Raw genomic sequence first — 27,236 nt, 5'->3', positions numbered from 1 at the left:
GTGTGTGTGTGTGTGTGTGGTGTGTGTGTGGGCACTCCATTCAAATTAAAACAGAGGTTCTTACATCAGTGAGGAAATCTATTTATCAGATGATAAAGCTATAGTATGTTTATCTCTGTTAGTCCAGTGGTGTCTGTAGCCTAACCTACTGCACATGTCAGAGTATATCACTGTATTGTACTGCACCAGAGTGGGACACTAGTGGGTTAGAATAAAGTATTGATTTGACACTGCCTCGACTACATATAGACTGCTGTGATATTGCCTCTGCCTCCAACGGCATTTCATTGGTATATACAGTACGCCTTTTAGGTCATTATATCGTTTCACAGTGCCGATATAGCCATATACTGTAAGTCTTGAATGAATGGAGGTTGTGTAAATACTGAAGCAAAGCGAAAGGAAAGTGTTCAGTGGCCCTTGAACGATTTATGTCACGGCTAGAGAACCTTCCCGCCACCGGAATGGATTTTGCAGTGATTGTTCTAGTTTCATTACTTAAATTATGCAGCCATCATTGCATCAATACTGCACAGCTAACCTGATTCTTAATAGGTGAATTCTCCTATGGCAGTAGTTCCTATAAAGCCTGTCAAAATGTACTTACTCACAAGCCTCCATCTCTCCACTCCAGGATGCAAATTGCAATATTTATGCCCTTACTTTTCCTCCAGTGTTTAGTGAACAGCATACTAATTCCTCCGTATCCCCTACAGCCAGGTCTGCACAGGCAGATTTGCTGACACAGTACTTTTGTTTCTTTTTTTTGTCCTCCTCAAACCTTCATCAGTCGACCACAAGCAATAATAGTTCATTGATGGAAAGTATAGACTATGTAAATATAAACGCCCTATTGCACACACAAGCTTGTTTGGTGTCGTACGTCTTAGCCAAGTCAATGTGAGGATACAAAGTGCCAAGTCATCGTCACTGACAGCTGAACTTTTTGATATCCATGTTATGTAAGATGAACCAAAGACTTTGATACAGTATTCTACTGTGAGAAGTGTGTATCAGTAACAAACAGAATGCAGCATAAAGGGCCAGTAATATCATAGAAAACCAATTTGAACGTTATACTTTATATAAACCAATATCCGTCAGCTATGTAGAAGTATTGAGGTACTGCCTAGGTCCCCAAGTCATCACATTTGTCAAAACGAATCAAAAACTAGTCCAGTCTCTCTATGCACGCTGACACTCCAACCCTAACCCTAACCCATAACATTCACACACATTTATACTGACCCTACACACTCATAACATTCACACACATTTATACTGACTCTACACACTCATAACATACACACACATTTATACTGACCCTAACCCATAACATTCACACACATTTATACTGACCCTAACCCATAACATTCACACACATTTATACTGACCCTTACCCATAACATTCACACACATTTATACTGACCCTACACACTCATAACATACACACACATTTATACTGACCCTACACACCCATAACATACACACACATTTATACTGACCCTACACACTCATAACATACACACACATTTATACTGACTCTACACACTCATAACATACACACACATTTATACTGACTCTACACACTCATAACATACACACACATTTATACTGACTCTACACACTGATAACATACACACACATTTATACTGACCCTACACACTCATAACATACACACACATTTATACTGACTCTACACACTCATAACATACACACACATTTATACTGACTCTACACACTCATAACATACACACACATTTATACTGACTCTACACACTCATAACATACACACACATTTATACTGAGTCTACACACTCATAACATACACACACATTTATACTGATTTATACATATCTACCTCTATCGCTCCAGTATCCCTGCACATTGTAAATATGGTACTGGAACTGACCCTGTATATAGCTTCTTACTTTCTTGTGTTCTTCTTATTTATATGTCTTGTGTGTTTTTGTTCTATCTTATGTTATTTTTAGTGCTACATTGACATCGATTACTGCATTGTTGGATTTGGAGCTTGCAAGAAAGACATTTCACTGCACTTGTGCACGTGACATTAAAACTTGAAACTTGAAACAGTACAGAATAATATCCTACCCAGACAAAAGGACAACGAGGCCAGCGCACACTTAATCTTTCATTTCCATGTAAAACCCCAAGACATTCAAAACCACAGTTCAGTAACAAGCCTCAACTTAATTCTGAAAACCCAAGATTCTCCCAGTAGAATTAGAGCTCCAAAAGCACATGCTGTGCAGCAGCAGCATCAGTAGCCCAGTATGACAAAGGGGAACGGCTTTTTACACTGCAGTGGGATTAAACAAGTGGAGCAGAATATCTTAAGACACAGTAATTAACAGAGCACTGAAGACGGCCCTTCTGAGCCATAGAAATAGAATTACAGAATGGAAATGGTTTTGACTTGAATGGGACGGTCCATTCTAATAATTCTATTTCTATGCTCTGTGTGTCCTGTATGTTGCGTTTTAATAGTGACTGAAAGAGGTCGGACAATGGGGTAGGGTTGAGTGTGGCGCTGAGGGAGAAAAGCAGGGAGGGTTAACATACTGCAGCCAGGGAATCTTTACAGTAGCAGCCGACTGACTAAAATATTTCATAGAATTTACAGTTATTGTCCCAACATGTGTTTAGAAATATATACAGCATGGGTATCTGGATATGAAATTCACATGAAAAAAAACTGTCAATGATAGTCATGCAGTTTATTAAAATCAGTCAAAAGTAGACAAACAAAAATCAGGTAACCATTATCTTACAAAGATAACAAATAAATCATGACAATTAGAAAACCTATCCGTACAAAATATACAAGCAGAAACATGTAAAAGGTTTGAAATGACATAAAGACAATAAAGACCTTACTAATGAGCCACAAAATGCTATTTTCTTTATTAATAATCAAGCTGTTTTGGCTGAGAAACATCAACATTTACGATCAGGTTACATTCATGTGTAAACATTGGTATGAGGCAGGACATCCAGATACAGTATGGGTATATCATAGAGGTAGATAGAGGACTCTAGTGCCTAAAAGCCATTTTAGCATGGGCAGCACCATTGAGGACTTTCACCATTTTTAAGTAGAACTGGGTGGGACTTCTTATGGGTTAAGAAATTATCACATAATTCAAACCAGCTCATCAGGAGGGATCAGCCAATGAATTACACTTGTGAACAAATATTCCATAACTGCAGGTGGCAGTAAATCATAAACCTTGGATTTATACCTGTTCAAATAACACACTCCAGGTGGCAGTGTGCACCCTTTCAGTTTGTTTACCAACTCATAGTAGTAGAATAAGAAAAGTAACCACTTCAAAATGGAGATGGCCTCAATGGTGCTGTATGCTCTCAGATGCCATGAAGGGACAGATACAATGTTGTGTCCTCTATCTTGCTCTATGGGGTATATAGAGCTACTTCCTGGTCCATTTTACTTCCTGGCTCCATTTAATTTCCCGGTACATTTCATGTTTTCTCTCAGCACTTGGTCATGTTCAGTAGGGTACACTGTAGCAAAATGTTTCGCAACGGATAATGAAAATGAGTGGTTACCTACCCGCTTAACTCCATTTCAAAAGGTTTTCTCCTGACTGAACATGATCCTGGTCACCGACTTTCCCTTTCTATGCTGGCTTTTACTCAGATCTGTTCTTCGAGTACGTTAACCAGAACACTAGTGTGAGTTCCATGACTCAATCACAGCTGGCTGGTGGTGCTTTAATTGGGGAGGACGGGCTCATAGTAATGGCTGGAATGGAATGGTATTGACATGTCAAACACATGGTTTCCTTGTGTTTGATACCATTCCATTCACTTCATTCCAGTCATTATTATGAGCCGTCCTCCCCTCACCAGCCTACTGTGGACTCAATCATAATGGATAATAAAAACCAGTTCTCAATCAAAACAAGTTCCAATGAAACCCAGCATCCACAAGGAGTACACCCAGACCTGTTTTGGTCAACAGATGTTACGTATCCTTACTATCGACAGATATCCTTACTAACACCACCACTCTGTGGTGAATCACCTCAGCTTTAACATGTGCAAATCAACAAATGTTAGCTTAGCTACATCTCCTAGCCTGCGTGCCAGTCTGCTTCTGCACTCTTTCCAACTCCTTACGCAATTGTCATGCCAGACATGAGGCAACCCAAGCTATTTCCATCTTATACTTTCATCAACACTCTCATGGTTTTGACAATGGGCACTTTGTGACGTAACACACTTGATATGGGGACTACTTTCGGGAACACATTTTTCAGGAAGCTACTTTACCACCTAGCCTACAGTAGTTAGTTATTAGTAACATACAGTACAGCTATCTTTGATGCATCATTCTTAAGACATACTGTATCACTCCACAAGGAAAGGCATGGATGGGAGAATTATAATAATATAATCCTATTATACACATTTAAATGGATACATAACACTGTACATACCCTATGTCTTTTTATCTGAATAAATAAAGAATAATATTGGTCTCTCTTTAGTGGAAAAATCGTAATATTAGAACAAGCGCACCAAGCTGCAAGTGCTACAAGTCAGCTAACAGATACAGTATGCTATATGTTCATATTCACAATATTTGCTGAGCTATGCTATGCTATGCATAATGGCAGGATATTCTGAAAAATATTTTCAGAAAGACACTGAATTCTATTCTCCAATGTTGAACCATGGTTTCCATTTAGTTTTTGTTGTAATTTGGGTTCTATATAGCCCCCAAAAGGGTTGGAACCACAAAGCAGACAGTCGATCAGGCAACAGTCAAATGCAAGCTCATCAGTCAAATGCAAGCTCATCAGTCAAATGCAAGCTTATCAGTCAAATGCAAGCTCATCAGTCAAATGCAAGCTTATCAGTCAAAGCAGTGACTTCATCGCTTGTAAATAGTAGCCTATACACTAAGAAAATAGGGTTCCTCAAGGGTTCTTTGGGAAGGGTGATGATTCTATGTGGAACCATACTGACCCAAATAACCCTTTGAGCCCTTCAATGGTTCTTTGCTTTTAGCGATAATTAAAATGTAGTTACGGCGGCTCATTTGAATATTTTGGGGAGTGGTTTGCTAACAGCTCTTTTTGTCCAACCGTGAGTGAGAGGGTAATGTCAGTTAGTCTAATCTGTTGGGTTATACTGTTACATGCGATACAATAAGCCAGTGACAAACTCACTTACGGCCTTGTGTCAATTGAGAGCAGTTGACTACGTAATTCTCTCCTCAGGAACCCCCAGCTGTTCCAGAGCTAGCACACCTGATTCAACAATAATAAAACCTATGGAATTGTAACAATATAATATGTCTATTAAATCTGATTTAAAAAACCTTTGAGATTGATAAGGTTCTTTACAGAACCATTCTCCATAAAAAGGGTTCTATATAGCCCCCAAAAGGGTTGGAACCACAGCGGAACCCTTTTTGGCTCTATATATAACCTTTTTTTAATGGAAAAGGTTCTTCATATCACCATACACGTTCCATTTAGAACCTTATGAATATGGTTAAAGAACCAAAGCCAAAGAACCCTTATTTGCCACTATATAGAACCATTTGTTTTTAGCGTTTAAAGTTACACGGTGTTACACAATCGGCAACACTGTCGAACACAAACAGAATCATATCAAAAGTCTTCTGAAAAGTCATCAATCAACCAGCAACAGGTGCCGTTAGCAGACCATAACGCAAAATAACTCTTGATACTTTTCAAACGTGTCCAAGAATATTGATATAGTAGTATTGATAACGGACTGTAGGACATGTACTGGTACATAGATTGTATTGACAGTGCATAATCCTTTCACAACCTTTCTATACACATGTTATAGCTACAGAACAAGCTCACTGTTGGCTCCAATTCATATGAACAAATGGATTGGTATGTCATAGACAAAGATTAAAAAGTGTTTATTTACTTCTCTTTTGGTCAGGTCTGATGTTCAGGAGGTTTGTCCAGACATTGAAGGAAATATCAACCCACTGGGCGTGGACTAGTTGAGTCAACATAGTTTCCACGTCATTTCAATGAAATTACGTTGAACCAATGTGGAATAGACATTGAATTGACGTCTGTGCCCAGTGGGAATCCCATCTCTCCAAGTCTTTTACCATCCTCCCTAGTAGTGAGCCTCAATCAGGGCCCCTCCAAGCACGTGTTTAGGTAGTTGTACTTTAGTAGTGTGTTCTAGATCCAGCATCCTCCTCATTTATGAACCACACAGTTCTGTTCTCCACCACTAGAGGGCAGATTATTATTCATATGGAGTCCCAGGTCTCTCTCTGCCACCTGGGTAGAGGTGCCTGAAGCCCCCGAGGAGGGTCCACCGCTGGGAGTCGACAGGGTGTTGCTAGAAGGGCCTTCTCCAGGGGGGTGACCCGCAGCGGAGGGCCCCGCTGCCCCAGGACTGACCCTCTGCAGGTCGGTCAGAGGGCTGGTCAGTCCCAGGCTGGTCAGGGCATCCAGGGTGCCGTCCGGATCCACCATAACATCAATCACTGTGGAGCAAAGAGGAGAAGGAGAAGGTCTAAGTCAATGAAAGAGGTGGTCTGTCAATCAGTCAGTCAAAGAGGAGAAGGTCTGTCAATCAGTCAGTCAAAGAGGAGAAGGTCTGTCAATCAGTCAGTCAAAGAGGAGAAGGTCTAAGTCAATGAAAGAGGTGGTCTGTCAATCAGTCAGTCAAAGAGGAAAAGGTCTGTCAATCAGTCAGTCAAAGAGGAGAAGGTCTGTCAATCAGTCAGTCAAAGAGGAGAAGGTCTAAGTCAATGAAAGAGGTGGTCTGTCAATCAGTCAGTCAAAGAGGAGAAGGTCTGACAATCAGTCAGTCAAAGAGGAGAAGGTCTGACAATCAGTCAGTCAAAGAGGAGAAGGTCTGACAATCAGTCAGTCAAAGAGGAGGTCTGTCAATCAGTCAGTCAAAGAGGAGAAGGTCTGTCAATCAGTCAGTCAAAGAGGTCTGTCAATCAGTCAATCAAAGAGGAGAAGGTCTGTCAATCAGTCAGTCAAAGAGGAGGTCTGTCAATCAGTCAGTCAAAGAGGAGAAGGTCTGACAATCAGTCAGTCAAAGAGGAGGTCTGTCAATCAGTCAGTCAAAGAGGAGAAGGTCTGTCAATCAGTCAGTCAAAGAGGTCTGTCAATCAGTCAATCAAAGAGGAGAAGGTCTGTCAATCAGTCAGTCAAAGAGGAGGTCTGTCAATCAGTCAGTCAAAGAGGAGAAGGTCTGACAATCAGTCAGTCAAAGAGGAGGTCTGTCAATCAGTCAGTCAAAGAGGAGAAGGTCTGTCAATCAGTCAGTCAAAGAGGTCTGTCAATCAGTCAATCAAAGAGGAGAAGGTCTGTCAATCAGTCAGTCAAAGAGGAGGTCTGTCAATCAGTCAATCAAGCAAGCAAACAACCAATCAGAGAATGGAAGATTTATTTATATAAAAATGTGATGATTGATATGATGAAATACGTATGAATATAGATGCTCTATGCAGATGCTAACTGTATATCTCTATGACTTGTACTATATACAGCTGAAATCAAATCATGTATGACTGTCTCAGGACTCATACCTAGTAACTGTCTCTCCACTCTCTTCAGATCCTGGAGGATGGTGGTGATCTCCTGGTAAACAACCACACAACAAACAAAAAGGTCAACAACAAAAAACACAGAAATTGTTTAGGGAATTGAAGAAGGGATACCGTTCACAATAAGACATCGACGTCCTCACCTGTTACCTTCCTTATACAACAACAACATCAGATTGACCCTTGTTACCTTCCTCCTTTCTACTGGGAAAAGTTGAAGCAATTAAAACGTGGCATAATCATCCCCTCCATTTGGACTCTAGTGAACAGACACATCACTGAGAGGTAGCCTAAGGCCAGCCACTGTGTTCAGTCTGAATTTACAACCTTGTTCCTGAGCAAGGCAGTATTTTTTGGACCACCCACGACAACAGACTATAAGTCAAGTCCTTTGACTAATCAAACTGCTCCTCTCCTCCAGCTTGAATGGAAGTTCTGATATAGGATAAATAAAATGACATAAACATGAGGGACCTGATCCTAGATCAGCACTCCTACTCTGAGACACTTTTTAATACGGGAGGACAGTGAGGAGGGATAGCTGACATAGGGAGGTGGGACTGAAAGGTTGTCGGTTCAAATCCCAGGACGGACATATTATCTCCATTCACCCAAGTGGCACTTGATTCTGATGTGATGTTTGATACTGTTGTCGAATGTTATGTTATACTCTCAGAGAGAGAGAAAGATAGGGAGTGAGAGAGTGAGAGAGAGGCAAGAGAGGGAGGGAGAGAGAGAGAAAGACAGAGGAAGGGAGAGAGAGAGAGAGAGGGGGAGAGAGAGAGAGAGACAGAGGGAGATAGAGAGAAAGACAGAGGGAGGGAGAGAGAGAGACAGAGGGAGGGAGGGAGGGAGAGAGACAGAGGGAGGGAGGGAGGGAGAGAGAGAGAGAGAGGGGGAGAGAAAAGAGAGAGGGAGGGGGGGAGTCAAACCTCATCAATTAAAGTGGATATCAAAATACTTTATTACAATCAAGAAACATCATAACTTATACTTCCAGAATTGAGAGGAAGTGACTTATTATCTTGATTTAGAAATTCATGCCAACTCACGTCTCAATTAAACAAATGTGACTGTGCAGACCGGGGGGCAGGTTTGAGAAACACGTCCTTACCTCACCCCCTTACCACCTTCTGTTTAGATCGTCCTACTACATCTGGGTGTTTGTCAGGCTTAACAAACATGATTAATGCAACAGCACCATCAGCCAATGATGGCCTTTAAAACTACTCCGAGCTACCCAGATGGTGGTAGAAGTCATCAATTATTTACCGTCCCAAAGCTTTGTTGCATCATCACCCCAAATAAGCACTCTCTGGTTTGTGTTTCGATTTTTACCAGGCACTTCTCTTGCACCATCGAGAGCGTCCTGACCGGTTGCATCACGGCCTGGTACGGGAATTGCTCCGTCTATGACCGCAAGGCCCTCCAGCGGGTGGTGAAGATGGCCCAGTACATCACTGGGACCGTGCTCCCACCCATCCAGGACATCTACTTGAAACGGTGCCTGAGGAAGGCCCGCAGCATCATCAAGGACCCCACACACCCCAGCCACGAGCTGTTCACTCTCTTACCGTTGGGCAGACGTTATTGGAGCATGAGTTCTGATACCAACAGGCTCAGAGACAGTTTCTATCTACAAGCCATCAGACTGCTGAACACTTGAACTGGACTGACCACCTGCTCTGATTCTCCTTACCTTAGCATACGTGCACTCCCTGACATTCACACACCTACACAGACACATATACATTCATGCTACACACACATCACAACTGTCGCTACCAGAATGTTATTATTATTTCTAAATACTGCGCAATTTAAACACTTGTCCCCCAACCCCCATTCCCCCAAAACACGTGTAAATATTGGACTATAAATTGTGGCTTCCTGTATTATACATGTTTATTCTATTCTACGGAACCATTAACTTGATGTTTCTATTATTATCTTTTATTAAGTTTTATTGTGGTTGCATTGTGCAGAAGGAACCTGCCAGTACACATTTGGTTGGACGGTGTATACTGTATCCCGTACCTACGACTAATACAACTTGAAACCTGAACATGAAACTAGGTCCACCTGCCCTCTGCAGTCATTTATCCCAGCAGCTGGGTGGTACAGCAAGAGGCAAGGTGTGAGGTCAGGACAGTACGGGTCTGGCACCTTACCGTGCTGGAAGTCTGGAGGAGTAGAGAGTCATGCTCGGCTTGGAGTTTATTCTCAATCTCGTCCCATTTCCGGTCCTTATCTTTGAATAATATCCTGGAGAAGTTTTCAAAAAGAAATGTAAGAAAAAAAAAAAATCTGTTATATGATCACGTTGAGTGATTTAATTAGTGTGAAATGGGTTGAGGGGGGGACATGGAAGTGGTTTCTGATGTTTCAAAAGTGAGGATGGATGTTTCAAGTTGTCATCTTAACCTTTATGAAGTGCCATTCATAATACGCAAATTAGGATACAGTATTTTATAGGATACAAGCCATCATATCTTATACAACACTACTGATTCTTCCTTGTCGTTATCCGGATTTGATCCAGTTCAAAGCACAGCATGTAGCTGCATGTATTCAGAATATAATGACTTCAAAGTCAAACGCTAGCCTATTATATCACACTGCTTGGGTTTTCTTGCAACTCATAAAGCACTCCTAACACTTCATCATCAAAATCAGGGAATTCATTATTTCACATTCCTTTTCTTTGAATGAATCGTGATGAAAGGTGATGCCTACCTGATTTTGCCTGCTGTTTTGTCCACAGAATGGCGTATCCGTGCAGAGAGCTGGGTCACAGATGCTAATAGTAAACTGTCCAACACCGCCTGTGGGGAAACAACAAGGAAAAGAGGAGGTCTTATGTAAGAGGTGCTTCAGTAAACACCTAAAATAGCATAATAACTAGGACAGGCAGGGATACCAAGGCTATATGCAGTCACAAAACCATGAGGATATTAGATATACAATAGCTTATTTTTGCCCAAATCTCCCAGAAACCAGCATCATCCATCATTAATAAAGTAATAAATGTGTTATTAAGGACCGGACCCCTTTTTTCAATTGTCGCCTAAAATGACATACCCAAATCTAACTGCCTGTAGCTCAGGCATTGAAGCAAGGATATGCATATTCTTGATACCATTTGAAAGGAAACACTTTGAAGTTTGTGGAAATGTGAAATTAATGCAGGAGATTATAACACATTAGATCTGGTAAAAGAAAATACAAAGAAAAAAACAACCATTTTTTTGTACCATCATCTTTGAAATTCAAGAGAAAGGCCATAATGTACTATTCCAGCCCAGGCGCAATTTAGATTTTGGCCACTAGATGGTAGCAGTGTATGTGCAACGTTTTAGACTGATCCAATGAACCATTGCATTTAAGTTCAAATTGTTATATCAAGACTGCTCCAATGTGCCTAATTGGTTTATTAATAACTTTTGAGGTTACACACTGTTTCATCAATAATACAGTAGGTTTCTGATGGGATAGGGTCAATTCACCCTGACATCAAGTCCTTTTGGTTTATGGGCTGTGTTTTGTCTCTCTCTCTAACGACTGTTTTTCAAACTTCTTTATCTCAAACTGGTAATGTTGCCATTGTCATTATAAACACACATTGGATAAAGACAAGCTGAAATAGACTAGAAACCAGGCTAAACCAGAGTACAATCAAATACTTTCAATTATTATTATTTTTAGTTTGGCTTCCAAGCGGCAACAACTCACGTCCTCTCTGTTCCAGGTCTGGCGGCGAATGGCGCGGGGACCCTGTCTGTTAGAGTTGCGTGGCCGGAGCTCCACGGGGCGGACGTTATTACCCAGAATGCTCTCTGTTGACGGGCCGCTCTCCAGATCCAAGCCATCGTCAAAAACTCGCTCCTCCAACTGGGCAAAGCACCCAATACAATGTAATTTATTTTCTGATATATACAGTACCAGTCAAAAGTTTGGACACATCTACTCATTCCAAGGTTTTTCTTTATTTTGACTCTTTTCTACATTGTAGATGAATAGTGAAGACATCAAAACTATGAAACAACACCTATGGAATCATGTAGTAACCAAAAAAGTGTTAAACAAATAGAAATATATTTGATATTTGAGATTCTTCAAAGTAGCCACTCTTTGCCTTGATAACAGCTTTGCACACTCTGTAACGTCTGCTTCCAACTTACACTCTCAAACATGTAGATCCCCTGAACGTGGCTCATTTTCCAGCTCACTTTCCAGTTCACACTCTCAAACACATAGATCCCCTGAACGCGGCTCATTTTCCAGCCCACTTTCCAGCTCACACTTTCAAACACCTGGATCCCCTGAACGCGGCTCGTTTTCCAGCCCACTTTCCAGCTCACACTCTCAAACACATAGATCCCCTGAACGCGGCTCATTTTCCAGCCCACACTTTCAAACACCTAGATCCCCTGAACGCGGCTCATTTTCCAGCCCACTTTCCAGCTCACACTCTCAAACACATAGATCCCCTGAACGCAGCTCACTCTCCAGATCCCAATCACCTGAATTATGATCACCTGTTCACACACCTGTATGTCATTATCAAACACTATTTAGTTCAGTTCTTTGCACCCCATCATTGTGAGGTATTGTTTGTTTTGTGACACACTTCTAGTCGGAGCTCTGGCTTTCCTGTAATTTAAGCATCCTGTGTATGATAGTTTCTTCCTGGCTCACTAACGATGCCTATTCCCTGCCTGTACTTTAGCCTATCGGATTTCCTGTTATCAACCTATTGCCTGATCTCCCAGACGATGTTACTAGCCTTTTCCCTGCCTGTACTGAGCTCTCTGTCTCCCATCGTGTTCATTACACACGCTTGGCATTCTCTCAACCAGCTTCATGAGGTATTAACCTGGAATGCATTTCAATTAACAGGTGTGCCTTGTTCATTTGTGGAATTTCTTTCCTTCTAAATGTGTTTGAGCCAATCAGTTGTGTTGTGACATGGTAGGGGTGGTATGCAGAAGATAGCCCTATTTGGCAAAAGACCAAGTCCATATTATGGCAAGAACAGCTCAAATAAGCAAAGAGAAACCACAGTCCATCATTATTTTAAGACATGAAGGTCAGTCAATGTGGAACATTTCAAGAACTTTGAAAGTTTCTTCAAGTGCAGTTGCAAAAACCATCAAGCGCTATGATGAAACTGGCTCTCATGAGGACCGCCACAGGAAATAAAGACCCAAAGTTACCTCTGCTGCAGAGGATGAGTTCATTAGAGTTAACTGCACCTCAGATTGCAGCCCAAATAAATGTATCACAGAGTTCAAGTAACAGACACATCTCAACATCAACTGTTCAGAGGAGACCGTGTGAATCTGGCCTTCATGGTCGAATTGTTACAAAGAAACCACCACTAAAGGACACCAATAATAAGAGACTTGCTTGGGCCAAGAAACACGAGCAATGGACATTAGACCGGTGGAAATCTGTCCTTTGGTCTGTGTCCAAATTTGAGATTTTTGGTTCCAACCGCCGTGTCTTTGTGAGACGCAGAATAGGTTAACGGATGATCTCCGCGTGTGTAGTTCCCACCGTGAAGCATGGAGGAGGAGGTGTGGGGGTGCTTTGCTGGTGACACTGTCTGTTATTTATTTAGAATTCAAGGAACACTTAACCAGCATGGCTACCACAGCATTCTGCAGCGATATGCCATCCCATCTGGTTTGCACTTAGTGGGATTATCATTGGTTTTTCAACAGGACAATGACCCAACACACCTCCAGGCTGGAAAAGTGCTATTTGACCAAGAAGGAGAGTGATGCAGTGCTGCATCAGATTACCAATGCCTCCACAATCACCTGATGTCAATCCAGTTGAGATGGTTTGGGATGAGTTGGACCACAGAGTGAAGGAAAAGCAGCCAACAAGTGCTCAGCATATGGTGGAACTCTAGGTGAAACTCTAGGTGAAGCTGGTTGAGAGAATGCCAAGCGTGTGCAAAGCTGTCATCAAGACAAAGGGTGGCTACTTTGAAGAATCTAAAATCTAAAATATATTTTGATTTGTTTAACAATTTTTTGGTTATTATATGATTCCATATGTGTTATTTTATAGTTTTGATGTCTTCACTATTATTCTACAATGTAGAAAATAGTCCAAATAAAGAAAAGCCCTGGAATGAGTAGGTGTGTCCAAACTTTTGACTGGTACTGTAAATCCACAATATTCACAAGGAGCAGGCTTCAGGGCCCGTATTTATGTAGCTTCTGATAGGAGTACTGATCTAGGCTCAGTTTTTAGAATTTTGATCATATTCCTAGATCAGCACTCCTACTCTGAGACGCTTTATGAATATGGGCCCTGATATGTACATGTAGCTCAGACTTTTGGGGAAATCATGACTGATGTCAACAGCTACATAAAGTGTGATTATTGCATCGTGGGATGTGTAGTACCATGGCTCCTGGGTCAGTGGCAGCACTAGCGGCTGGGCTGACTGAGTCGATCTCTCCGGCCACGTCATGGATCTCCCTGGCCAGCATGGCCAGGTCTTTGGCTAGGTCCTGACTGATCCTGTCAACATACAGGGAATGAATCAGTTAAATAACCTTGATTTTACTTATATTGTGTATTATGGTGTATATAGTGCATAAAAGAAATTAATGAATATTGCAAAATGGATACATTTGAGGTTATACTGGTTCTCAAAGTAATTTGCTCCTCTATTGAATTAACCCTATTATATTGTATAGGCCTAGTGAGATTGCTCCCCTATAGAATTGACCCTACATTATCTTTCTAAATGTACAGTACAGACTGCTCCTCCATACCTGGCGATCTCTTCACTGTGAGTGGTCCAGTCCTTCATGTACTCCTCCTGTTCTCTGCCTGCTGACTGCTGCCTCAGAGCCGCTATGCCCCCCGGACTGGGCGTGGCAGGGGCGGAGCCACCCAGCTGGGTCAGCCGCGGCGACGCAAACTGCCGGGCGGGACCGCCGTGCTTGGACGGGTGGCGGTTGGAGCCGAACTCGTCCTCAGAGGTGGAGGCGTAGTCCATGGGCATCCGGCGCCACCGGCCACCAGCTGGAGTCAAGAGAAGATGTTTTGTCAGTAGCAGCAGTAGTGATTGAGGGCTTTACCACTACTGGATACACACAACTGTCCATAGAAGAGATTTTACTCATAAACTCAGTAAAAAGAGAAACGTCCCTTTTTCAGCACCCTGGAGTTAATGCACTGCAGTACTTAATGCAGCTGTTGGCCACACCAAATACTGACTGTTACTTTTGATTTTGACCCCTTTGTTCAGGGACACATTATTCAATTTCTGTTAGTCACATGTTTGTGGAACTTGTTCAGTTTATGTCTCAGTTGTTGAATCTTGTTATGTTCACACAAATATTTACACATGCTAAGTTTGCTGAAAATAAACGCAGTTGACAGTGAGAGGACATCATTTTTTTTGCTGAGTTTACATGTAAATGTACGTAAAGATGCTCAATAATGAGAGAACCTACAAAAAGACTATAGCACAAACATGATACAAAATCAATCATTGCGGTGGATAAGTTACTAGAAAACAGTCACTCAGAAACACTACTTCTGTATCAGATAGTACAGTATGTTACCCGTGGAGGTGATGTAGCCCTTAGACTTGTCAGGTAGTTTGGAGGCGCTGTTAGCCCTGGCCCTGGGTATTATCCCTCCCATGTTGCTGACTCCTCTGAGTCCCTGTCGGACGGCGTAGTCAGTAGCAATGCTACGAGCCCCTATCCCCCGGCTACGGCCCCCAGTGGCCTCTGAGTCACTCTGGGCAGACGGAGATCCCATCCTGGGCTTCCTGGGCTGGGCCAGGGCCTCAATGCGGGACAGGCCTCTCCGGATCCCTGGTCCAGGAGCCGCGGACCTGGAGCTAGCGGTGCTAGCCTCGGAGGCTACGGACATCCGGTCCATGTCGGCGGGTTCGGTATCGGAGGAGTCCCCCAAACGGGCACGTCTGAGTATCGAGGCCCGGGTGGGCCGCACCTTGGGCAAGGTGGTGGTAGGTTTACTGAGGGTGTTTGTGGTGGTGCTGGATGCCTGTGTGTTTTTAGCCCGGCTAGCCTTGGTGCTAGCCTCCACTCTGGTGCTTCCGGCCTGGGTTCTGGCGTGGGAACTGTGGGAGCTAACCTCCTGTATGGAGGGTTGGGAGTCGGAGAGGAGGGAGTTGGAGTTGACATCGTCATCCGTTAGGTCCAGGGAGGTCCAGGCACGACCAGCTTGGCGGGTCCCTTGTCCTCCAGACGGTCTGGATTTGGGTTTCCTATCCTGGGTATCTCTGGCTCTGGTAGGCCCCTTGGTGGAGGAACACAGCACCGTCTTCTCCCTCTCTTTCTGCTGGGCCGCTAGGGTACGTCTCTTCTGGTGGTCCACCTTCCGCCCTCCGACGCCCGCTGCCTGGCTAACGGTGCTGGTGGTGTCCACATCCGACTCGGGCGACAAAGACCCCTCGATGGACTGGCTAATTGGTTCACCCAGGTCTGATACCGTTGTCTCCAGAAACGCAGCCACCGCCTCGGAGTCCTTCTGCTGGGTGGTACTATCCACCTTGCCCTCCTTTGTCAGTATTCGTGCCCCAGTTTGCGTGTCAATCCGTGGGATGAGCTCCTGGGGGACGTTGGTGCTGGGTCTCTCCACCGTAAAGCTCTCTTGTCTAAGAAGCGGCTTCGCAACACTCTCACTTTCTTTAGCCTTCTCCTCCATCTCCTTCTTCCTCCTTCGTGCCTCCTCCAGTCTCTTCCCCCCACTACTCACTGGCCGAGGAGGCAGTTTCGCCAACACAGTTTCTCTCCGGCTTCCCGCATCTTGGTTCTTCACTGGAGAGCCTTTTTTCGGACTTCCTCTGGTGCTTCCACCCACACTACCAGCCTGGCTACCCCCACCACCTCCACCACCAGGCTTGGTCCTCCCTACTCTCCCCATCTCCTGGTTCTCCTTCTCCTGGAGCTCAGTGTCCTGTTTCTCCCCCACATCGGAGGGGCGGTGAGCTGGACCAGGGGATCTCCTCCCCCCTGGGGTTGCCTCCTCGGTGGAGGGGAGCTGGGGCAGGGTTCTCCTCTTGCGCTCTGTATAGCTGGAGGAGGCCATGGAGGCAGAGTGACTGGACTCACTGATCTCAGCTATAGAGAGACAGGGTATAAAAAATCATAATCATTTCTACACTATAATATCTACTGTGTCTAACTAACTCTCATATATTGGCAATATAAATACCCAACACTCTTTTCTTTATTCTAGTTATTTTTGACATTATACTGAAATAAGTGGTATGACTAATAGATTAAAAACAACTGAAAAACAGCAAAGCACTTCAATTTCAGAACAAGTCTAAACCCAGCAGTAGTACCTCTGTCCTCAATGTGGTAGTGGACATGGGACTCAGCTCCAGAGCCCTCAGGGTCAGTCCTGATGTGGCTGGCTGCCAGAGTAGCCCATTGGGAGACCCACCTGGGACCACCCACAACCAGCTCCTCTGGGAGAGACTGAAGGACAAACAGGGGAGAAACTGAAATTGAACAACACCCAGTCCCCAACATAAAGGGGAGAGACTAGAGCGCAGGGAAGACAAGGACACATTCTACTAGTCAGAGTGTCACAGTGGCATGTACACATCTATTATTTACAGGTAAAATGCTTAGGACTACTTCAAACAAAACCACACTTTTGAGAGCATGTTTCTTTTCTTTATAAAAAAATCATATTCTTTCCACAAGGAATGGCATCAAACGGAAAGCTTTCGTTACGTGTGAAGTCTGTCTTAATCTTGGAGTATAAATATAGCAAATCTACAGTAGTGTCTGGCTTAGAGTTGAACTCCTTCACTCCTCTGCAATGGAGAGTCTCTGTGTAGACAGACAGAAATGCTGTTACCTCTGGATCGATACGTCCAGGCTTGCCTCTGTCTCCTGAGCCTGGTCTCTGAGTAGTCAGTCTCTCTCTCTGGATGTCAGGATAGCCCCCCACCCTGGACAGAGCCTGGTAGTCCTCCACACCAAATACCTGGACCAGAACATGGACTTCAATAAACATTCAACCAAACATTCAATCAAGAGGTCAACATAATGTGGGCTTAGTGCACTTGCACAGTACCACTTGCAGTAAATACGAGGCCATGCCCTTGACAAAAAGACACCAATTATGGGACTCATGAATGTGTAAAATAGTTATTCAGATGAAACAGGATTCAAATGACAGTTTAAACTCATTAAAGTCCTATTGACCATCCCCACCTTGTCAATCATTCTCCTGGCCTCCTCCTCTTGGTTATCTTCGTTCTCTATCTCTATGGTATAGGTACCACGGTCGCTATAGTCGTCTCCATGGCGATTCTGATACCCTCCCCCAAGTCCTATTGGTTGGTGTTGGTCGCGGTGGTAAGGAACTGAATCCTTGGTCCTCTCTCTCTCTCTTAACTCTCCTCCGATGGGTGCCATTTTGGAAGCTGAAGATCTGTGTCGTCGGGCTGGGCTATCTTCCTCGGCAAAGAGTCCCTCTGGGACGTTGGCGCGCCCCTCTCGTATCTTGACCCCTGACCCCTCAAGTCGGCCGCCCCACAGCCCCCTGGAGTGGTCCTCGAGGGCAGCCCGGCGTTGCTCTCCCAGCGCGGCTGCATTCTCTGAGTCGCTCTGGGTACCGTCCTCGTGTTTACTACCTGAAACGAGAGAGAAGGGGGTTGGACGTTTGGTGTGTGCAGTTATAATCCTGTGAACCTATTGGGTTGGTTTCCCAGACACCGATTAAGCATAGTCCTAAACTATGAAGCGCTTTCGATGGAGATTATCCATTGAGCATGCTTTCAAATCAAGGACTAATCTTAATCTGTGTTTAGGAAACTGTCTCATAGTTTAATAACTGTGTAGTGCTATGTAATGAAATGGCAAGAGGACTTGCTGATGGAAAAATCTCAATTCTATTCTTATGGTGATTGGTTGGTTGGTCTTACCTTTAAGACTCTTCAGCTGAACCGGCACATCGCTCTTCACGCTCTCCCCGTCGTCCTCCACCACTCTGTCAACTGACTCCGTACGGGCCAATGGGATCTCGTTCTGGGCCAGCCAATCAGCTACTTTCACCTCCGCCGCCACCATGGCCGTTTGCAGGGCGCTCAGCTCCTCTCCCGCGCCCTTCTTTGGGGGCCGTGGCCTCACCTCCGGCGCCACCTTCACCACCCGGTCCTTAACCGTCACCTTATTGGACGCCTGCAGGTCAAACTCGATGGTGAAGGAGGCATGGCCCTGGGGGACGGCTTCAGGGCCGGAGGCGGGGTTAGCGGCGGTGGCGCCTTCCGTGTCTTGGGAGGGGGGTTCGTTGGTATAGGAGGGGATCTCGAAGTAACTGGGCTCCTGGCTTGTGGTGTGCAGGCCATTCTCCTGGACCTCGGCTGTTGTCTCCTTGGGGTCTTTACCATCTGTCGTTTCAAGCAGATATCAAGATGGCGTAATACAATGACTTAGACTTTGAGATTCAATTGCTGTCATATGCTACCAGAAAGGCAAAAGTCTAATGTTATCTGGTAGGGTTATTGATGTATAAACAGGCAGACAGACAGACAGACAGACAGACAGACAGGACAGACAGACAGACAGACAGACAGACAGACAGACAAAGTGAAACACAGCTAACTTTAGTCTGTATTCCAGGCTAGACAGCATCTACCTGACTCAGATCTCTCCTGCTTCCTGTCAGTTGTCGTCCCATCCTGCTTCCCAGAGTTCTCATCGTCTGCGTCCCCGTCCCCCCACCAGGAAGGCTGGCCGTACAGAGGGGTGCCCCTTTTTAGTACTGCAATGTCCCCTGGGAAAGATACGACACCATCCACAAGGTCAGTAAGAAAGACAAGGATTTTGTTTTGAACTGATATTGTGTTTCCTCACAGTTCTCCAAAAGACTATTGTGACAGAACAAGTTTAACCTCCTAGTTTGTCTACCGCAGCCATTCACACGCGCATTGATGTCAGGGGTACGCCAAATAAAAATGTGATTTATATACATTAAAAAAATATATATATATTTTATAAAAAATATATATTATTCACATTTTCAAACAGTCCATTTATATTTTGTATAAATTACAGGGCTATACATTTGGGTGAGTTTTTTTTTCTTGACCTGAGTAGCCTCGTTTCACTGCCAAAAATAGCATTCAGCGAAATAACAACACAATGTCAAATACAGGTAGCCTAGTCAAATAATTAACATCCAATCACATTAAACGTTACTCTCTCGCGGGAATTCCACTAACGGTCCGTATGTAGCCAAACATAGCTGCTGCTCATTCCGTTTGCTCGGAAATTGATGAATGGTTAAAAAATGTTAGGCCCGCGTCCATAAAGACACACACCAGCTCTACTGGTTGTACTGCTACTACTAGCAGTACTACACCTGCACCTGTCGACGACACAAGTTGTTCTGCTTCCACGAGCACATCCAATGCTAGCATCAGTTATTATACATTTGTTGTTATCCCAGCTAGCATGGACACTGACAGTTGTGAATCTGATGCAGCCAAAGAGCTACTGCCCCCTTACCCGGGAAAGCACCGAACAACAGACAGGGACGGTGGACCATCGAAGAGGTGCAAATATGATGAGAACTACATTGATTTGCGGTTCATTTATAATGGGAGTAGTGCCTTTCCTCAGCCACAGTGTGTTATATGTGCAAAAGTACTATCTCACAACTCGATGAAACCTTCACTCTTGCGCAGAGATTTAGAAACAAAACATGCCAATTTGAAAAATAAGCTACAGGAGATTTTTGAGCGAGAATTAAGACAACTTTTGAGTAGTAAGACTTGTATAAAAGCCACAGATACCATTAATAAGAAGGGATTAGAAGCATCTTATATGGTGAGCTACCGAGTGGCTAGGACAGGCAAGTCCCATACTATTGTGGAGGACTTAATTATTCCTGCTGCCGCAGATATGGCAGGGACAATGCTGGGGGAAAAGGCAAAAAAACTATACAGACAATGCCTTCATCAAACAACACTATTTCACGATGCATCACTGACATGGCACGAGATGTTTTGAAACAATTACTGCTTCGCATACATGCCAGTGAATTATATGCGTTACAGCTGGATGAGTCAACAGACGAGGCGGGCTTGGCACAGCTCCTGGTATATGTCCGTTACGTTTATGGGGGGTCAATTAAGGAAAATATCCTCTTCTGCAAACCACTGGAAACCAGGACAACAGGAGAGGATATTTTTTTAAGTACTGCACAGCTTTGTGACATCAAATGAATTTTGGTGGTCAAGATGTGTTGGTATCTGAAATGATGGCGCAAAAGCCATGACAGGGAGACATAGTGGAGTGGTAACGAAGCGTGCAAACAGTTACTCCCGACGCCACTTGGGTACACTGCAGCATCCATCGAGAGGCTCTTGCTGCCAAGGGAATGCCTGACAGCTTGAAATACGTTTTGGACACTACAGTGAAAATGGTTAACTTTGCTATAATAAGGCCCCTGAACTCTCGTGTATTTTCTGCACTATGCAATGATATGGGCAGCGATCATGTAACGCTTTTACAACATACAGAAGTACGCTTGTTATCAAGGGGCAAAGTATTGACACGTTTTTTTTAAATTGAGAGACGAGCTTAAGTTTTCTTTACTGACCACAATTTTCACGTCTGACCACTAGCATGATGATGAGTTTCTCACACGACTGGCCTGTCTGGGTGATGTTTTTTTCTCGCCTGAATGATCTGAATCTAGGATTACAGGGACTCTCCGCAACTATAATCAATGTGTGGGACAAAAGTGAGGCCATGATTAAGAAGTTGGAGCTCTTCTCTGTCTGCATTAGCAAGGACAACACACAGGTCTTTCCATCATTGTATGATTTTTTTGTGTGCAAATGAACTCAAGTTTACGGACAATGGCAAATGTGATATGGCAAAGCACCTGAGTGAATTACGCAGATACTTTCCTGAAACGGATGACACAAACAACTGGATTCGTTATCCTTTTCATGCCCTGCCTCCAGTCCACTTACCGATATCTGAACAAGAGAGCCTCATCAAAATTGCAACAAGTGAACATTTAATTTAAATCAGAAGCCAATGCCAGATTTCTGGATTGGGCTGCGCTCAGAGTATCCTACCTTGGCAAATCGCAATGTTAAGACACTGATGACATTTGCAACCACATACCTATGTGAGAATGGATTCTCGGCCCTCACTAGCATTAAAACTAAATACAGGCACAGACGGTGTGTGGAAAATGATTTAAGACTGAGACTCTCTCCAGTACAACCCAACATTGTAGAGTTATGTGCATCCGTGTGCATCCGTTCAAGTGCCACTGGGGCGGCAGCGTAGCCTAGTGGTTAGAGCGTTAAAGCAACCGAAAGGTTGCAAGATCGAATCCCCGAGCTGATAAGGTACATATCTGTCGTTCTGCCCCTGAACAAGGCAGTTAACCCACTGTTCCTAGGCCGTCATTGAAAATAAGAATTTGTTCTTAACTGACTTGCCTAGTTAAATAAAGGTAAAATAAAAAAAAGTACACCCTTCTCATTAACCTGTGGTGAATTATTCACAATTTTCTATGAACAAATAAGATTTTATATGTAAGATGGTTAAATAAAGAGCAAAATTATTGATTATTATTATATTATTATTTGTACCCTGGTCCTATAACAGCTCTTTGTCACTTTCCATTTCTGACAAAAACTCACACTCATTCTTATGTTTAATAAATGTATCGTATAGTGTGTGTGTGGCAGGCTTACAATGATGGCAAAAAATAACATTTGAGAGTGTTTCTGACCCTGGTGCTAGAGGGGGTACGCAGCTGAAGATTGAATGTTTGAAGGGGTACGGGACTATAAAAAGGTTGGGAACCATTGGTCTACCGCAATGTCCCCTGAGAAACAAACAATGACCTCTGCAAACTCGAACTAGCACTTTGTACCCACACAAGTCCCCAAAAGACATATTGTGGCAGAACAGTTTGACCTCCAAAGTTGTCTCCAAGTCAGAGCACTTTAGAATCACATTTAGGTGACAGCCTAGCATAGGAAACTAAAAATACAGGACACACGGTTGTCACAGCACAGACTGTGTGGGTGTATGGCATCGCCAAAATCCTGTCATCTCTCTTAACCTAATCCTGTCACCTGTGTCACCCTCCAAGGTCCATGCAGAGTGCAGACCCTCTCACCTGTCAGCTTGTCATCCCCGGCCCCCTCTCTGCTGGTCTCAGGGGGTTTACTACCCACTGCCGCCGCCCCGTCGGAGCCACCCTCGGAACCACCCTGGGCTGCAGCCTTGACCTCTACTGCAGGTCTGGATGGTACCGGAACAGCTTCTGGAGGCTTTACCGTCTGCAGTAGGAGCTGACTATTAAACTTCTCATGCTGATAGACGAGGACACAGGACAACACAGAGAGAAGATGAGCTCACACAGTTAGAGGTATGATTATAAGGGTCGGTTTAATAAGGAGCTCTTCTATGTTTGCACTAACATACATGGGACAATCTATCCTTGCATCAGTGAAATTATACAGTAGTCATGGTCTTGGTTATGAGCATAGAATTTTTTGTTGTTGTGCAAATCTCAATTGGCATCAGTTCATGATTCACGCAAAGTCTGAGTAATTTATGCATGTAGAACTCAAGTTAGGATTCAGACAGACCTAACTGAACAATGTATCACCAAGTTCCACATAAAGTATGTTTTTGTCTTTCGAACAAAGCAGTGAGGTTTTGCTACGTGCAGCAGAAACCGCCGCCATTCTTGACTGAACATAATCTCCATTAAACACGCATCAACCAACGTAGTAGAAAAAGAAATTTCACAGAGCTTTTCTTTCACAATACTTTGTGAGCATATTTTATTGGGCTCTTTCTCAATTCATATTTACTCGAGTTCTCGCATCCTCGCTCCTCGCCTCCTCGCTCCTCGCCTCCTTCTCAAAATGGATTAGAGAAGAAAGTCAGAGGGGAGGGACCTTGGAACCTCTCCTCCAATATGGTTGAGAAAAAGGCGAGGAGATAGGATGATAAGAAACACAGAAAGAGAACTAGCTATTTCCTTAGCCTACTGTCCAACCAACCTTTAGTGCTTCCTCGGGGACATGGAGCTCTCCTCGCACCACAGTGAACAGGTTGGTATGTGAGACAGGTTAAGGAAAGGTGATTGTACAGCACAGGCTTAGCTCTTTACAGGAGATAGCACAGATATTTAACATTTTAGTCATTTAACGGCATACATTCTTATTCAGAGCGACGTACAGTCAAGAAACAGATATGCTAATCTATTATGCATTAGTCACAGCAGTACGTTTGAAAGGTTAGATGATTTTTCAGACAGTATATTAAGAGTTATTATTTTACTGTTTTATATACCCGTACTCTGGTCTTGAAGTCCTTCTTTTGTCGCTCTCATTCATTATGTATTGATGAAATTTCAATTACCTACTGTAGTCTAAGCTTCAAAGACAAAATGGCACCATGACAGGATATCATATCCAAACCTCAACTTGTCGTCAATTTTCAAAGTGATATACACCTGCTCCTGTATTCTGACATCATTCACAAATGTCTGGAAGGAAAGGAATATCATTATTAGCAGTTTAGAACAGTTTATGAAGCACATGAATAATTTCATAATCATATTTATTAAAATCTTACTTACCCCATTCAGGCTTCCCAGGTCCTTGACTTTATGTTCGTCCGTGGATGGCTCATAGTTGATAACGGCATGCTGTTTGTCCACACTGCGGGACTAAAGACACAATAATCCAGTCAATCAATATAATCCTGCTAATCTCTTTATAATCCAGATTACATAGATTACATTCGGTCCAACAGTCACCTGCAGCAGTGTGACCCACTAGATTCGAACCCAGGTCTCTTGACAAGACTAAAGCCTAGAGATCAGCTCTGGGAGCTACCGCACGTCTTCAGGTTCATTAGCAGTGGTAGTACAGTTTAGGCATAACAGCTACAGTGTTGGACTGACATTCTCAAGTACCTGGGTTGGAGTTCCGTTCTAGACTCGCTACAATACTAAATATGATTTACCTGTAACATGAGTTCACAGTCGTCTCGACCAACAAAGATCATCTCCCAGGGGAGGCGGTGCCTCATGCCCCCGCCACTCACCAGGAACCAGGAAGAGACACTCATCTCTGCCACGCCCACTGCCACACCTGCTCACCTTTAACCCCTATGACACCCTGTGTAAGAAGACAAGGGGCTCCATTCAATTAGTATGGCAGAAGTTCAACGGTACAGTGTGAATTCAATTTAAAGGTAATGATCCCCGCGTTAGCGGAGACTGCATTCACGGTAACCGCTACAAATCTCGGCTCAATGGGAAATTACCTTTAAATTTCGATCACACAATCTGTAACACTTCAGCAATACAGATTGAATAGAGCCCACGGTCAGTATCAGTTAGTTAGAACAACCAGTCATAACAGCCAACTGTAAATGGAGGGAACACAATCATTACCTTTTTTATTAAAACATTTTATATGGTTGCTCACAATGTAAAGAGCTTTGTGATTTTTGTCTGTAAATAAAAATCTCTCTACCAATGACATGTAGGCCTGTTATAATGTATTATTGTCACAACATTCTAACTATTTTCGACGAAGTCGAATGAAGAGAATGGATAAGAACCTAAAAACAAACAGGGATAAAGTTAACAATTTTGTCACACCTAAACTCAGCAAAGAGGTTTCTTTTAAACTAAATGCCCAGCACACTGACCTGCTGGTATGACTGGACCTTGTTGCTAACAATAAGGCCTTAGAACAGACTACATTGCAACCATTCCAGAAGAAATGAGATAATACGTCACTGACAGTTTGACATCCTGCTTAACGGCCAAATGTAATTACTGAGTGTTGCCGGGTCACCAAACCAAAGTCTCACTGAACCAATGTCACTGAACTGAGAGTGGCCATTCAGTGATGATGGATATATTGTGTTACAGCAGGCTGTGATACAGGCTACCATACAGGATCTAAACAACGACGATAACTGTTGGATAGTTGATCAGATGGCTTAGATAGACCAGACAGACAACCTGAAAGACATGAAGATACTGTATAACATGAGTATGACTCAGGACAGGCACAGAGACCCCAGCAGGTAGACAGCGAGAGAGAGAGAGGGAGAGATGGACACACCCACACACTGACAGAGTCATCTCGTTTCCGCTCAGAAGAAACATACCATCTGGTGCTCATTTTTTGGTCATAATTGCTATATATATAGGCCTACAGTAGCCTACATAAAAACACACTAAGACTATATGGCCTAGCTAGCCTACCATTCAGTTTGCAGTGACACAGGCCTCCATAGGCAATGCTTGAAGGGGTATGCTACTGGTAGGCCATGCTGACTCACGATGCCCCATCAGTGAAAAAGTAATTTAGCGAGATTTAATCTAATCAGGCACCTTGTCATATCTAGGCCCCGAATGAGTGTAGATGGTTCATATGTGAATGCGACCAGACAGTCCTGATTCCCCATTGTGGAATTGGATTGGTTAACCCTATATGCGGCCTCGGTCTCGCAATTGTGCCCGACGTTTTTGCATTGGTTTCGTTGCCGTCTCTCTCTCGTTCTCCCTCCTCTCAATTACAGAGCTATATGATAAATGACAGCTCATCATTTCTCTCTGGAAGCTACTGTAGATGGCTCTGCCTGAGCATAAAAAACAACCAACCCTGCGTTAGCGACCTTATTATTACGTTTACCATGTGTTCAATAATCATTATTTGTTTTATTAACATAGGCTGTTTTGGATGTACTAAACACTCTATTGATGTATGGCAACTGATGCTGCTGTTTTTCAGTCTGGTCGGTAACCTTTTGCGGTTGAAAGCTTATATGATATCTTTATCATAATCGATAGCTTACATATGTGGTATTACGAGTGCCATTTAGGGCAACGCGTGACACCGAATTACACATACAGGTTCATTTGAAAGGTTTACAAAAATAACCCATCACGTGTTGTTTAGGTCGCCAATTTGATGTGCTGTCTGGGCTGTACCGTTATGGACGACATAGCCTTGTACCCTCGGCCACAAATAACCTAGAATTTTCATTTTGCGGGCCTTTTTTTCTTTAAGGCAGGTCGCGGGCAAATGCATTGTCTGGGTGTGGTCAGATACGGCGGAGGAATAAAACATGCATCTCACTCACCCTTTGTCAGGTACGGAGTATTCAGCATCCGTTTTGTATCCAGTAAATCTTTTGATGCACGGTGCGGTGACATACAGTGAGGGGAGCCTGCTGCCTGCCCAGCCCTGGTTCTCGAGCGCTTCTCTTCCTTCGCCTGGAGGTGGCGCTGCGCTGATGTACAACACAAGCCAACAAGCCAAAGGCAAAGCAGTCCATCCATTAATGCTACGCAATGGCAACAACGGCGCAATGAGCGCATCTTCTTGCGTATGACGTTGAGATGTAATCTGTAGTCCAGTGGTTCCCAACCTTTTTCGGTTACTGTACCACCAATTTAATTAGGCTCTGCCCCAGAATACCCCTCAGGTACCCCCTCATGTGCATTTGACCACGAAGCCTATGGTCTCGAGTCTTCTCAAGTACCGCCAGGGGTCCTGTACCCCTGGTTGAGAACACCT

General features: G+C 43.7%; 1 protein-coding gene across 1 annotated transcript; it reads right to left on the bottom strand.

The window, feature by feature from the left end:
• Nucleotides 1-2,720: 2,720 nt before the first annotated feature.
• Nucleotides 2,721-26,932, bottom strand: LOC106564608 (centrosomal protein of 170 kDa). Its single transcript, XM_014130758.3, has 19 exons — nt 26,800-26,932; nt 24,661-24,815; nt 24,272-24,361; nt 24,100-24,178; nt 23,691-23,749; nt 22,796-22,991; nt 19,280-19,417; nt 18,567-19,031; nt 17,854-18,275; nt 17,495-17,623; nt 16,971-17,106; nt 15,214-16,743; nt 14,416-14,668; nt 14,041-14,158; nt 11,351-11,509; nt 10,355-10,443; nt 9,790-9,883; nt 7,601-7,652; nt 2,721-6,541 (listed from the first exon to the last, which is right to left on the bottom strand). The coding sequence occupies exons 2-19, from the start codon at nt 24,763-24,765 to the stop codon at nt 6,249-6,251; spliced, it is 4,407 nt and encodes a 1,468-aa protein (XP_013986233.3). The 5' UTR covers nt 24,766-24,815; nt 26,800-26,932; the 3' UTR covers nt 2,721-6,248.
• Nucleotides 26,933-27,236: the final 304 nt, after the last annotated feature.

The sequence above is a fragment of the Salmo salar genome, chromosome 12 (genome assembly GCF_965601325.2).
Source record: "Salmo salar chromosome 12, fSalSal1, whole genome shotgun sequence".
In the NCBI taxonomy this organism is placed as follows: domain Eukaryota; kingdom Metazoa; phylum Chordata; class Actinopteri; order Salmoniformes; family Salmonidae; genus Salmo; species Salmo salar.
This window is presented reverse-complemented; position numbering and strand designations above follow the sequence as displayed.